A 16,298-nucleotide genomic window follows, 5' to 3' on the forward strand; every position below is an offset into this window, starting at 1 on the left:
TACAAGGTAGTTCTCGACAGGGGCCAGGATTGTGATGGTATTTGAACTTGTCACACAGAGGAAGATTACCAGCATGTCTACTGGTAGGAGTTGGAGCTGTGGATCCCATAACAGAAGCAGCAGCAATGAGGGTAGTTGCAGCATGGACTGCTACCGTCTGCTGTTTCTTGGAAGATCCTTAGGAAGATTGACCATTCTTCTTCTTACATAACTTTCTCCTTTCACCACTCCTTTAAGTCGGCTCAGGAGTGGTAGTGTTTTCCTCAACATTATCGCTGTGATCAATCAGGGTTTGGTCTAAATTCTTGGCACTATCATAGGTATCCGGACGAGCAACCAAGACATCACTCTTTGTCGGTTGGGATAACCCCCAAATGAACCTTTCGATCTTTTTGCTTTCAGGAGTGACTAATCCCGGGCATAGAAGTGCGAGATCATCGAATCGGGAAGTGTATGCAGCAATGTCAGAACCTTTCATCTTTAGGTTCCAGAGCTCGTGCTCTAGTTTCTGCATTTCACCACGGGGATAGTATTCGGCTATTAGAAGTTCTTTCATGGCTTCCCAGCCCATGGCATTGGCTATAGGTAGGGTCATAGATTTGACTCGGTTATTCCACCAAGTCAAGGCTTTATCAACAAAGGTACAGGCTGCGAACTTGACCTTATTAGATTCTGCACAGGCACAGATTTCGAAGATGGATTCGATTTTCTCGAACCATCGGAATAAGGAAATGACACCTCCGGCGCCATTGAAGGATGTTGGTTTCGCGTTCATGAAATCCTTATAGGAACCCTCCTTTCGGTGTCCCTGATTATCCTCTGGATTTTGGGGCTGGGGACCACTTCCTGAACCACCACGATTCATTTGTGACATGGCTGCCACCATTGCAGCAGTTAGAACTGTCTGGAGCGATGCAAGATCAAATTAAGGAGGAGGTGGTAGCGGAGAAGGATTGTTGTTGTTCTTTGAGCTGGGTCTCTTTCTGGGAGGCATCTTGATCTAATAAGATCAAGAAAGATAGAGGATGGTAAGTCCTCTACATTGAATCGATAGATATGGCAGTTATATGTTCCGAATAAGCGATAAAGCAGGAAAGAGTTATCAAAACAGATAATGTATCGCTAAGAATGATCATAGAACACCTCTCCAATGAGGATTTCTACAGAGGATTGGGTCGAGAAATACTCCCATAGTATTTCATGATTTGCTGACGATAATGGTCCGATGTTTGTGGTATTAGGGTAATTTTTAGGCATGCTGCACACCACAGTCACTCCCAAGCACATGTTGGTCGTGTCTCGAATGAATATAGTTGGCCAGTATATATTGACCCTAGACACGACTACATAACTGCCCAGGTTTAACCGCAGTACACAACACCCAATTACTTATGTTCTGTTCTACTTGTAGTTACGGATAACGACGGTTCGGTATACTTGTATACTTTTGAAAATACTTGTAGTTTGAAGATACTTTTAATTCAGAGCACTTAGGCCCTTTAGTGTTTCTAGTTTTATACCATGTAAGGTTTGGTATACTTCATTCACTATAAACAAGGGCTCTTATACCAATCTGTCACACCCCGAAAACCAAAGGCAGAAACATTTTCGGGGTTGACTCCACGTTGAGTATCAAATCCAATGTACATAGTAAGTAAAGTAAAACAACCATTACATTACATAAAGAAAAGTTTTACAGTTGTTTCAAAAGTAAAGTTGTACAGTTGTGTTACATAGTGTGTGTATATATATATATATATATATATATATATATATATATATATATATATATATATATATATATACATATATATATATATATGGACAAAATGAAACGGGTCTTCGAGTACTCCGTCTTCGGACAAAAAGGATCTTCGGGTACCTGTACTAACGCTGACCTGAGAACACAAGCGGTTTGAAAATTAGCATAATGCTGGTGAGTTCATAAGTAGTTTTTGTTTGTGAAATGTTTAAGTTTCCTTTCTGTTTCTGAAATGTTACGCACACCAAGAAAATCCCATATTTTCTTAAAAAGGTTTTTTATTGTTTGTCAACACGTAAAGTAAAGTTGTACACTGAAAACATGTTTTATCTAGTGTAAATGTACAGTTAGTTTATCTAGTTTGACATACTGTTCTGGTTATGTACCAATGTATTCCCAGGAAAGTCCCATACTTTCCTGATTTTGTGTGTTACCAAATGTGAAAGATGTAAAGTTATCCGGTTTGTTACCCTTTTCTGGTTATGAAAACGTTTTCCCAGGAAAGTCCCATACTTTCCTGAATGTTGGTTTCCAATGTGAAAGATGTATACTGAAACCTGGTTATCTTGTTAATTGTATAAAGTTGTTCATTATTACTATAAGTAAATCTCTGCTGTCCTAATTGCGAGGTCCATAACCATATGATGGACTAAACCTGTGGCAATAAGTAGTCCACATTCTTATGACTTTCGTCACCCTTGAACCATTTCGGTTCGGCTATAGCAAGCAGCCAAGTGTGGGGTAGTCAGCCCCGTATAGATATATACACTCAAGTCACGCTCTCTAAATCCCATAGATTCTGGGTACAGGTGCAGTCCTCGACTCGTGTATCTCTGTGGAGTGTTCACCGAGGACGTGTCTCCAATCATACATGATTAACAAATTTGCTAGTAATTATATGATTGTCCTCCACTCGTGTATTTATGTAGAGTGTTACCGAGGACAAAACAGTGTACAGGTTTTATGTTCAAATGTTCTAATGTCATGCTTTTAACTGATAAAATTTGTAAAACCATTTGTGAAATATATGTAAAACATAACAATTTAAAATCCATTTCACAAATATATGTTTACGTGATCTGCATGTTCAAACGGTTATCAGTTGTAGTAATCAGTGTTAAAAGCATATAAAATGTGAAACACACACATGAAAACATGTTTTGAGTACAAGTAATCCCTTATACTTTGCTTGTGTTCCCCCCTGAAAACAGTGAAAATAGTGAAAAAGGGTAGGGGTATGAACTCACCAGACTCGAAAATGCGACGGTTTCGGACACTAGACGTTGGTTCGGGGCTTGATTACTCGTGATATCCCTATGTAAAATGTAATAATGTCCATATACATCTAATTAGATTTACAATCACTAATTTTATGGAACATCACACTCCAACGAGGTTAAACAACTCAAAACGAACGTTTGGAGTGACCCGGGTGACATCTACGGATGTGTAATGGTACTGGGGACTTGGAATTTGAGTTTACTCCCCAAGAGTAAACATTTAAGGGAGTTTACAACCACAAAACATATACATACATGAGTTAACGATCGTAAACTCATGTTGGTGTGATTTTTGAGTGTTTAATGGCTTGAATGGACATGGGGATTGCTGGAATGGACCTCTAAAATGCCTTGGAATGGATTAAATGGACTTATACCATTTTTAAGGGAGTTTACAGCTGTAAACTTGGATTTTACGGCCGTAAACTCACCCATGGTCAACAATAATTAATTTAAGGTATAAGGAACAATCACATGTGATTCTAGTTAATTTTCCAAGCCTTGTTATGAATTTAGGGCACCATTTAACACACTTATAGGAGTTTACGGCCTTGGAGCATGTTCTATGGCCGTAAACTCTTGTTTGCGGTGTTTTGTTATATTTAAGGCCCCCAAACTATTTTTAGATGGTTCTAGGATTTACTACAAGTCTATTGGTTAAGTTACAAGGCATTCTAACATGTTAAAAGGTGTTTACTCCCCATGTTTGAGGTGTTTACGGCCCAAGCACATGCCTTGTCCGTAAACTCTCTTTTGTCCGTCAAAATTCAAGATTAAGGTGTTCCAAGTTTGGGTTTGTAAGCCTCAAAGTCGTATCTAAGTCCCAACAATGATTTGGAAGGGTTTAATGGCTCAAAACCCCATTTTTGTGTGTTTACGGCCCAAGCTTACTCCTTGGCCATAAACACATGTTCCAGGTCCTATTTCACATTTAAACACGGATTTTAAGGCCTATGAGGTTGAATAACAAGCTAGGAAGGTTACCTCTATGATTTGGAGCCTTAAATCTTTGATTTTGGACCTTAATCTAGAGTGAGGAGAGAGGTTAGAGAGAGAGTAGTGAGATGAAGCCAAAAGCTTCAAATGAAGGCTTAGAACACTTTATATAGTGTCTAAGTTTTCGACACGGTGAAATTCTACCCGATACCGGCGTTAGGCGAGGCTTTTGGTCGTACCCGATTAAGTTGCCGTAACCCGATATGGTCGATTTTAGAAATGTTCCGATTACTAGAATGGGGTGTTAGAATAATTTCTAAATATATTAGGACACCCATTAAGTCATTTTAGATCGATACAAATTAATGACTTAATTAAACAGCGAAATCGGAATCGGATTTTAAAATGACGATTGGTTGCTTGAATTGAACTACGAAAAGAGTTACAAGAAGTGGTACGGAATTTCGGGTTGCTACAGAAAGCATCTAGAGACTGACAGAAAAGCTACGCTAACAAGCGAAGTAAACCATTGGAATTCCAGGTGGGCGACCGTGTTCTACTGAAGGTCACACCCTGTAAGGGCTTGATACGCTTCGGAAAGCGTAGGAAGCTCAATCGAAAATACATAGGGCCTTTCGAGATTCTTGCCCGAATCGGCCCAGTAACTTACAAACTCAATATACCGCACGAACTCAGTAACATACATTCCATCTTCCATGTATCGAACTTGAAAAAGTGTCTGTCCGACGAGACTCTTGTAATTCCACTCGACGAGATCGAGATCAACGAGAGCGTCAACTTCGTGGAGGAACCAGTAGAGATCATGGACCGAGAGGTCAAGCAAACGAAACAAAGTCGTATCCCAATAGTGAAGGTTCGCTGGAACGCCAAACAGGGACCTGAATTCACTTGGGAGCGAGAGGATCAGATGAAACTGAATTATCCTCATCTTTTTACTTAGTTATTTGTAAATACTTTATTTGCTTAGACTTTAATTTCGGGACGAAATTCCCTTTAATGGCGGGATGATGTGACAACCCAAAATTTTCATTTGGTCAAACCCTAAAGGTCAATCACTTCATATTATAAGTCAATTTCATTTCTATTTGTTTTTAACAAATTTAAAGTTCGTTTGACTATTATAATAATTATTCTTTAAACAAACGGGTGAAAGGATGTGCCGTCTTGAGTCTTGAAATTTCAAAACTGCGAATACCACGTGACTTAGAAGTTCACGGCCAAACTTTTATGTTTGGGCCTCAAATTACTCCAAAAACTATAAACTCATGCTTAATCATGAGTTTACTCCCCAAAATACTCCATTTCTAACTTTCAACCTAAACAGTAAACACCAAACACTCTCAAGTATCATCCTGGTTTTCGCCCAATTTCCCGAAAACGTAAGTACTTCTTGGCTTGATTTGTTGTTAGATCATAACAACTAGTGATAATACATCTTTTAATCCATCAATTTTCATGTTTTGATTAGATTTCCAAAACACCAAGAACACACACTAGTGTTCTTGGACTTTTACCTCATTTCAAGCTTCCATATAGTAAGTACCTCTATCCTAGAGTCTTAATAAGCTTGTTATACATCTTTACATCAAGGAAATGACCCAAGAACACCAAGAACAAGTTGTTCACGGTTTTGGGAGGCTCCCAAAACCATAAACACCAATTAAGGTGCCTTATGGTGCCTGAAGGTGACTTAATCCTTCACAATGCCTTAGGGACTTGTCTAGATCCTTCCTTGAGGTGTTTAGCATACGAAAAGCACATGAATCCCTCATTTATATGTGTTTACAGTTTGGGAAGCTCCCAAAACCGTAAACACCCCAAAGTGAGAAAAAGTGGCCCTTATTTCATTCCTATGGCTTAGTAACTAACATAGTTCCATTCCTTGTTGAGCTAAGGACTTGAAAACATGAAAATACCACTTTCCATATGGATTTAAGGTAGTAAACCCAAAAAGAAATGGCCTTGGGGCCGTAAACTCCTCAAAGGAGTATGATGTTGCCCTAATCTCTTCCAAAGGCCTAACCATCAAGTAGAAATGCTACAAAGGACTTGCAAAACCTCAAAACAACTTATGGTCAAAAAGTGAGGAGTTTACGACCGTAAACTCTTGATTTTACAACCGTAAACTCATTAGGTCAAGGTCATGAAAATCATAAACTCCAAAGGAGTTTACCCTTGAACCCCAAATAAAATAGCAAGGTCCTTTAGCACTTAGGTGCAATCCTTATGACTTGTAGCACTTATATAAGGTGTTTTACATGCCTTAGGATGTCTTAAACTTGTCAATTAGTGGTTTAAAGTCTAATTGGATACATATATGTGTGATTATATGTTAACTAAGATCATTGGGTGTGAACAAGTCTTCACTTGTCACCTAGCTATCCTACATCATTCAATTCATCCAAACCACCATCTACAGGTGAGTTCATACCCCTTAATCAATGTTTTAAATGATTTTAAATGCTTTAATGTGGGGGATACAAGTAGAAAACAGCATGCTATAGAATCAATCACATGTGATTTATAACTGTGTTTTCATCCAACTGATTTCACATGCTTCAAAATGTGATGTATGAAATGGTTTTCTATCTTAAAAATACTTTGTTATCAAATGTATTACTTTTGAAATGTTTATTAAAATGACATCAAGTCATTGTTAATTATTTTTCAAAACTCTTAAATGTCTTACAAAACCATTTTCATCTTCTTGAACAAAACTAGATCTATACACTTATGTTCTTATATATGTATTGATATGATAGCTTTCATCCTTCATTTAGTTTCCCACACTCTTGTGTAGCAAGGGTGTATAAACCTACTTGGACAATCAATTACCTTCCAGTTAACTATTATAGGGATAGTTAGGAGATACAAAACATTATTCCTATTAAAAGGAATTACACTAGAGTCAGTTCATTCATGAGTCTATACTATACATTACATGTTACATGAATATGTCTACATTGATATGCTTACATGAATACATTTACATATATACATTTATTTGTGTACACTTTCATGGATCGTTGTACCTAGATTCACTATGATGAGTTACTAGTACATTATGTGTAAATTGTTCTGCCTATCCTAGTTCAAAAGGATAACTTGATGGGACTAACCATTCCGGAACCCACCTGTTAGCAACAGAGGTAATGAACATCTATGGATGCCTACGGTTAATACTTATATTAGGAGTACCTTTATGGGACTAACCATTCCTTAAACCTGCTGCTAGCTACAGAGGAAAATGAACAATCTACGGATGTTCAAGGTTATACATTTCGGCAGTCGCGATGTCGTGTTTATCCTAATGCAAAAGGATAATAATTTTATGGTTATATTTTCCCTATTACTTTTATTTTGTGTTACATTCACATAAATGAGGAGGTAGACTATATATTGTCAATAGTAGTCATAAAGGGGAAAACCATCTTTGTTACAGCAAAACATACAGGTCTTGGTAGAAGACTACTTTCAAAACATACAGGTCTTGGTTGAAGACTACTTTCAAAACATTCGGGTCTTGGTAGAAGACTTCTCTTATACGGATAGGAAATATGGGATTTTCTAGGGTTTTTCATACTTATATAAATTGTTTCATTCAAAGATTTACATGGAATTCATAACAGCTTTCCAAAACAAGACAGTGACACTTAAATACTTATGAATTCACCAGCTTTATGCATCACTAGTAGACAGGTCACTAGTAGCAGGTACGATGGTCAGGTTTTGAGAAGACGGAGCACAGACAAGACTCGTCTTTTATTGTGATTTCATATTCTAGTGTCTTATTACTTTTAAAGAACACACATGTATTAAATATTTACTTTTAATGCAATGGATGATGTTGTTGCTTGTTTACTACTTTGCATTGTTGTGATACTATACATGACGTCCTCCACCCCTGAACGTTTTTGTCGTTCTTGGTTTTGGGGTGTGACATATATCATTAGGGTTAGATCAACAATTAATGAGATACGTCAATATGGAATGACGGCTCAATTAATATCACTCAATGCGGAATTAAAATGCTAATAATTTCTTCGACAGAAGAGATGTGTATGAATCACACAGTCTCCTGCTCTGATACCAATTGATGAGAACAAAAACTCTAGATCGATTAGATCTTTGATGATAGAGATCGAACAAATCAAAAACAGTATGTATGTAAACACTGGATGGAATCCAATGTATGCTTATGATTCAAAACAAAGTCACGCCTCAGCAGAGCTCGACAAAAGAACTTCCGCTGTAGAGGCGAGCTAGGGTTTACAAAACTTAGAGTAAATAAAATAATGAAATCGATTGTTGCTAAGACTGCATGCATGTAGCTTATATACCAAACCCTAGTACAAAACATGCACGGTTGGACAGGCCCAATACCGGCAATCAAAATTGGGCTAAGGACCGAGCCCATGACGTAATCTATTAACCCCTACAATATATATATATATATATATATATATATATATATATATATATATATATATATATATATATATATATATATAATAAGTATACCTGTATAAGTACAATGTGAATAACAACATGACCAACCAGGGGAGGCCCCCACAACAAGAGTTAGATGAGACACGAGTCATCAACACTTTGATAGATTTCTAGCTAGGTCCCAGCCTAAAATCGTTAGATCTTAAGTGATCGGGAGAGATATGTATAGATCTATATGACACTGACACTCCCACTTGTGGTTGCTAACTATAACCTGACAGCAAGTCGAAGCAGGCATTACTTTCTAAACAACTTTGCAACATCCGATGAAGCTTCGTGGTTTTTGGGATCAACGGTCATAACTCGATTATAGGAACTCAAGGTAACTTTGTTGAACTAAAACTGACTATCTTAGACTACTACTAGGATCCAACCTAAGAAAGTAGTGATAGTACACACAAGCTTGAGGATGCAAGTTTAGGATAAAGAATATAAACGAAAATACCCACACAACACTTTAAAATCATAAACCTATGGACTCACTGACATTACATTGATCTCTTAAATCACATGTATTCTCGGGAGAATGAACCCATTTGAAGGAGGAGATAACCCCAGTGATGCAGCCTGGAGTCTATGTGCTTTACTTTTTTACTTTGCTTCCGTGACCTACATGTACCTCGAACAATTTTGTATTAATCAGTGAATAAATAAAAATATTATTTAATATATCTAATGTATTACTCAATGTATATCTTTGGCCTAAATCCAAACATCCTAACATCGCACATCGTGGTGCTTCAGCCACCATCCGAGGGTGTGACAGATTGGTATCAGAGCTTCAGATTATAATTAACTAGTGAATCCTTAAAATACAACTATAATCTAGGGCTACACTCTGATTAGGTTTAACCTTTAAGCCAAATAAAAGCATTAAAATTAATTACACTACTTCTTGTCTACTTATGGGATATGAGACTAGTTTGAATTATCACTTGGTTTGCTGGATTTCATAACCACTATACCTGATATCCACCATCACGAATCCATTAAGTCGCAACTTAGGATTTTAGGTAAAAAACCATATTTAGAGTTAATATAGTACAACGGTTGTACCACAACCATACCTAGAATGTGCAACTACGTTTTATTATGGATCGATCGAAGAACGACCAAACTTGGATGTGGTGTTTGGAAATCTAAATGCTTGAGGAATTCTAGACTGGATCATAGACAAGGAGTCTATACTTAGAGGCTTCTTTTAGAGACTTCTATGTCTGGAGATTTCCAACTTAGCGACATCTATACTTGGGGATTTTCTACCTTGGGAACCACTGAATTACGAAATAATAGGGGACTCAGGGGTTACCGATACTATCTATTAGATACTTATAAGTGGATACTATATAGTAGCTAGTTAGTCTTCACACCTCTAATAAACATCTTTCCTCTATGACGACTTATACAGGTTTGTCGAGAGCTTGGAAGGTGATGGATCGTGGAGCGTAGCTTCCTCATCGAAGGAAGAGCGTGTCATACTTGATGACTCGGACCCTATCAATACCCCAGAGATTGAGGATACTGATGAAGAGCCCAATTATACTCTGGCTAAGCACCCATTAGAGACATCCCTATCACCAGACTACACATCAGCTGGGTTAGAGCTTATCAGTTCCGAGTACGAGCCTAACGAGGATAGGGAGGACATTGCTACCTCACCGGAGGCCTCACCAACCTAACTCACTCCTTCGCATCGATCTTATAGGACATAAATAGGTACTCAGGGGAAGCAGACCCCAAGGAAGAGTAAAGTCACTCCCTCTCGGAAGAGAGAGGCATCCCCACCAATATCACCACAACCAACAAACAAACCCTATGGAAATACCACTTGGATACCTCAGGTATGAGCCTGGATCTAAGAAGATGATATCAACTTACGGTTTGAGGTGAGGGAGTCTTCTAATACACGTGGATACTCATGTCGAGTAGGTTATAACTCTTTTGGTACAACGTACTACCCATCACTCAAATCATATTCGATTGATGGACTCTGAGCTCTTCTTATTGAGGATGACCCTTATACAGCTCATGGAGCGGGTGCAGTACTTGGAGGAGGAGAGGGATGTGATTGAAAAAAGGACCTTACTCATACAAGACCAACTGTAAGAGGTTAGGGATGGGGCCCAGTTCCATCATCAGGTGTTAGAGGATATGATCATCCACACAGAACGACTGGAGCTCTAGGTGGAGATGATGGAGTCACGAGTTTCTCTTTTTGATGTTTGGTTAGAGCTTGTGTATAGACAGTTGGTTCAATTGATGGCACTCTTGGTAGTGAACTGTCGATTCTAGTTTTCTTTTGTTTTTCCATAGCATGATGGATAGGAGGGATACTGATACTTTTTCTTAGGGTTAGAGTATGGGGAAAAGCTCATACACACGTTTTTTGTAACCTTAGAGCTTTTCATATTCTAACCGTCCCGTGTTTTGATAACTTCGGTATGTTATATGATGCATATTATACTTACCTAATTACATGAAATATGTGTTGTGGTATTATTGTTTCCATTAACATTAACACTAACACACCAAGAACTAACCATGATGACACAAACTTACAAATTCTGACAAATTAACTCACATCTCTACACTAACTTTAGGAATCTAGAAATTGAACCCCCTAAGAATTACCAGATCTAGCCAAGGTCTTCACGATGAGCAGTATGCTCAGTCCGCACAAGGTAACTTACCTCGAGAATATACAACTATTGAGGCCATGGTCGAGCAAAGAATAACCGAGGCACTAGCTGCACATGAGAATGATCATCACACAAACTCTGGAACGGGAGGTGAAGGCTCCAAAGGAAATAAGAAAGTTGCACAAAGAGCATGCATCTATAAGGACTTTATGAACTGTAAGCCTAGGATGTTCTATGAGAATAAGGGAGTTGTAGGCCTCACTAGATGGATCGAGAAGGCTAAGTCTGTCTTCGAGATAAACTCTTGTATCGAGAGAAGCAAGGTTAAGTTCGCAGCTTGCACTTTTGTAGACGCGACTATATCTTGGTGGAATGCTACGTGAACACCATGGTTCTCGCAAGTGATTACACGCTAACTTGCAAAGAACTGAAGCAAATGTTCAATATGGATTATTGCCCTTAGGAAGAAATGAAACAATTAGATCAATAATTATGGAACTTGACTCTGAGCGACACTAACATCTTGACCTATAGCAACATATTCAACGACCTCACTACCCTTTGCCCAAACCTTGTGAAACCTGAGTACAAGAAAGTTGAAAAGTACATATAGGGATTGGTTCAACCCATTCAAGGGTTGGCCACGATCTCTAGACCATCGACATATGATAATGCCAAAAGTTTAGCTTACAACTTAAAAAAACAAGAAATATGATGAGGCACTTCGGTCCAAAAGACCGACATCCCAACGTCAAGGGAAAACAAGTACAAACCTGGAAGCATATTCAAGGGTACTTCCAAGCAAGCTCCCATCAAGAGACAAGAAACTGTGAGTCCATATACCATCAGTCCGACCATGACACCGACTGCAGCCACTACATCGTAGGGAAAATATGTGGGAAAACACCATAAGTGTAATTTTTTTTTCAGGTACTTCGTTAGATCGTAGGAAGGTGAATGCGTGAATGTACATACACACACCAGCAGCTTTATGATTTGAGATTTCACAATGTTTTCCTTTATAACTCTGATATTCGATTGGATAAACAAATGGTTTTGACTTGATTATAGCTTTACGAAAGATGATGTTTATTCTAAATTAAAAATGAAAATTTATTCTAAAAATCGAAACCTTGCATACAATCACAAACAAAATATCTACCAAAACTCCTATTTTTAATTCAAATTTAATTGAAAAACACTAAATTATGGACCATAGAACACATGCTCTACATTTTATATAAATTGTAGCTAACATGTACGAAATAATTATCAAATTATACGAAATTGTGGTCAAATTATATTGCAGAAAAAACAAATGTGAAATCACAAGTTAAGTATGAGGAAATCGTAGGTGGCTCTATGCCATCTACGATTTCGGTATTTCAAGGCTTTCTATATCTATAGAACATTGGGCAAAAAATAAGTTGAAATCACAACCCACCAACTGAAATCGTAGAAGAGACTATAGATATGCACATTAGCGGTCCCAAATTGGTCTCCTATCGATCTCAAAATTGTGCATTCTTTTTGGGATTGGTCTAGAAAGGATCCGATCTTTTTTTCGACCCGGTCTGGAACCGGTCTTTTTTATTGGTCCGGTCCTTTTGGGACTGATCTTTGTCTTTTTCAATATTGTGGTCTTTGTGCATATTTTTCCGATTCAGTTTCGTGGTTTGTTTGTTTTTTGGTTTCTATTTCGAGTTTTTCCGTTAACAAATGTGCGGCTAACATCAAAATAATACAATAAGGTTTACTTAAAATGATACTATAATTCAACAAAATAAAAAAACGGAAGGCCCTAACTCATCTCTGATTAAAAAAATATTGAAGTAACACAAAAATAATATATACATAAACTTGGGTTCCGTTCTTTTTTTTAGACCGGTCAAATCCATCTTGAAACAGTCCAATATTTTTTCGAACCGCCTCAAACAGTCCTTTCTTTTTTCGAACAGTCCCAAACAATCTTATCTTTTTTCTTTTTACGAACCTATATTTTCCAGTCTCAAACCGACCTTTCCTTTTACAAACCTATATGAGACAGGACAAGTTTTTTTTAGGTATGGTTCGGCATCGGTCTTTTTCCAAGACCGGTGTGAGGAGTCTTTTTGTTCATCCTTAGGTGGAAAGGATAAAATGGCAAATGGTTTTAATTAATCATATGTGATTTTGATGATGGCTATTTTTTATATTAGGTTAATCAAGATCGGTTCTATCTTTTGCAAAACTAAGCAAGGGCTTAGATCCCCTAATTCTAAAGGATCCCAAATTTTAAAACTTATTCTATTAATTATATCTGTATATATACATATTTCTTGGGTTACAAAGACAAGTTGGAGCTTGTCATGATGGTAAAGGCATTGGTTTATCAAATTTAGGGTCTTAGGTTTGAATTTATTTGCTTACATATCATTCATTTTATTTTTGAAGATACTTAAACATATCCCACATCACTGGATGAAACTCAGCAAACTCTCATCTCTTATGTAAGCTCGACCATCCTTTTGCTTCATATTAACATTAACTCTGCCTTTGAGTCGTACATCGGTTTGGAGTTCAAAACTTCAGCAACCTTTATGTTTATATAAGTGATTAGCTTAGATGCATTAAAAAATAGTTTGGGATTTGGTTTAAGTTATAAAACTGAAGGATCTTATTTTTTTGTTCAATTAAAGCTCCTAAATTGGTTGAACCACCCCTGAAGTTAATTATTGGCTAAGACATGAGAGGCCATTATGTAAATAATTAAATTTGTAACTTTTTCATTAAAATATAAGTGATCTAAACACAAATTAAATAATATCGATTGTTATTTTATAACATTAACCATTAATTTGAATCAAGTTATATCGAAATAATGTTAGCTTAAACAGGGAGTTTTCAAAATATATAAATGCACATGATCATTTGTAACCCTTTTAGTTTGATTCAAGTTGTATCAAAATAATGTTTGCTTAAACAAGGTGTAATTCACTTGATCATTTTTTAACCCGTTTTTCCAGTATTCCCTACGAAATGTCGGTGAAATTTTACTATTTTACCCTTTAAAGTACAAAAAGTGTACTAGTGGCGAGTATTGAGGATTAGAATCGGCATCACCACGTGTAGTGCCAGACACTCATATGAACCCAACCAACACCTATTCCAAGTTTCCAACCCTTTATGTATAAATGCAAGTTACACCAACCAAGGGCTTTCTAGTAAATAGTTTTCGATTACCCAAAACCCAATAAACCATCTCCACATTCACGAGAATAACCAAAATGCCCTTTTGACCTATAAAATGGCTATAACATCCATATGTGCAGCTTTATAAAATCAACATCACCACGTGTAATTTTTAAAATGATACTTGGGGTTCTGATATTGTTACAGAAAACACCCAGCAATTTAAGTAATTTACTTGGTAGCCCCTCTACCTGTCGCGCCCTTTGTCCGGATAATCGACTCGATCCTCTGCAACTTCAGATCGTTCTTGAACTTGTTGATGAAGTTATCGGCCTTTGTATCGACTTCGACGTCATCCTCTTCCATCACCCTAGCCGCAGACTTTCTCTCTCTCACGGTTACCGGCCGGCGAGACTCCACGATCTCTTCCTCCTCGAGATGCGCGAAACCCACTTTCAGACTTGCTGATTTCTTCATTTTCGCCGGTGGCTTCGATGTGAGGTCGCTTTCGGACTTGGTTCTGTCATGCCCACCTTTCAGTTTACTGTACACCTCATCCAAGCTCTGTAACTCATCAGCGTGTTCATCTTCATGGGCATCTTCAAAGCCCGTATCGCTCCGGATCTCATCGTGGGTCGGGTCGAAATCGAAATGACCCGTCCTTGTTTCTACGGTTTGTTGATGTTCCCATACGACATGGGTCTCCGAATAAGGGATTGATGCTTCATGGGTTTGATTGAAAGCAGAAAACTGAGCGGCGACGTTGGCGTTGCCGGTCGGAATATGATCGGATCTGGTTGAATCCAAATCGTAATCGAAATGTTGATAGTCGATAGGTTGATTGAATACATACTGTGTAGCTGCTACTTGTAAAGGTTCTTGGTGGTGGTCGTCCTCCGGCGAAAAATCTTGTTGGGATCTCTGCGGTAGGAAGTTGAAGGACTTGAGACGGTAGAGGATGGAGGAAGATCTGACGATTTGGGGTTGATTCCGGTCATTTGGGTGGTTCTGAGAATTGTGTTTTTGTTCTTGTTCTGGGTCTTGTTGATGACGATTTTGTTGATTGTTGTTGGGTAAGTTAGAGGTGAAGACAATGGTGGCAATCATGACGTTTAGGAGGACGAAGAAGACAGTGGAAGTGAACCAGCTGTTGAGGGAAGCCCAGATTGATGACGGTAGGGGAGTTGCAGAGTCATCCATGTTTTAGGAGAGAAAAGGGGTGAAGAGCGAAAGGTGGAGACTAGAGAGTGAGGGTGTTGGGTTTGGGTGGGATATTTTGTGGCTTTCCAGTTGTGTAGTTGGAGGAGTTTAGTGTTATTGTCCTTCTCATGAACCCATATATCCCAACTATACTTATTTTTACTGGCTCATTTTGATTGAAAAATATTTGATCTGTTGTGTAAATTAATTAAATATCTGGTTAACAATTATAAGTCCAGAAAATTTTAATTACCCAAATGAAAATTAAAGTTACGGCTTGCTTTTTTCGTCGATTATGTAAAATAATGTTTTAATGTTGTAGCATCAGGATGTGCTTTAGAACCGGACCGGTTCGGAACTGAAACTGAATTTGTTATATTATGAACCGCGAACTGGACTGTCGGTGACGGTGACAGTGCCAGTGCCGATTCCAATATTGGTTTTTCGGATATTTTTCAAACTAAAACTTGTTGATATGTTGTAGATGATATGATGTCTTTGGGAACCTATAAGATGATTTAATGCTTAACCAAAATATGACTTTGTAGACTTTAAAATGAAGTACAAATACTAGTTTACATGTTGTAAAACAATCAAGTAATTTTGATCTTATATTAATGAGTTATGCGCATTTTAAAAAACGAACATATTTCAAAAAAAAAATACGAAAAACAAAAGAAAAACAAAAACAAAATGTTGAAATAGGAAATACACAGCTTTTATATGCTTTTTTCGAGAGTCTATAATTAATTTAATATCTAACCAAAATATATGTTTGCA

General features: G+C 37.6%; 1 protein-coding gene across 1 annotated transcript; it reads right to left on the reverse strand.

The window, feature by feature from the left end:
* Window positions 1-14,290: 14,290 nt before the first annotated feature.
* Window positions 14,291-15,634, reverse strand: LOC144997694 (uncharacterized). Its single transcript, XM_078957566.1, has one exon. The coding sequence runs from the start codon at window positions 15,516-15,518 to the stop codon at window positions 14,550-14,552; it is 969 nt and encodes a 322-aa protein (XP_078813692.1). The 5' UTR covers window positions 15,519-15,634; the 3' UTR covers window positions 14,291-14,549.
* Window positions 15,635-16,298: the final 664 nt, after the last annotated feature.

This window comes from Lactuca saligna, chromosome 5, assembly GCF_052625555.1.
Source record: "Lactuca saligna cultivar CGN05327 chromosome 5, ASM5262555v1, whole genome shotgun sequence".
Lineage (NCBI taxonomy): Eukaryota > Viridiplantae > Streptophyta > Magnoliopsida > Asterales > Asteraceae > Lactuca > Lactuca saligna.

Excerpts from the sequence above, each read along its gene's own strand:
- LOC144997694 (XM_078957566.1), bottom strand. The coding sequence starts at position 15,518 with ATGGATGACTCTGCAACTCCCCTACCGTCATCAATCTGGGCTTCCCTC.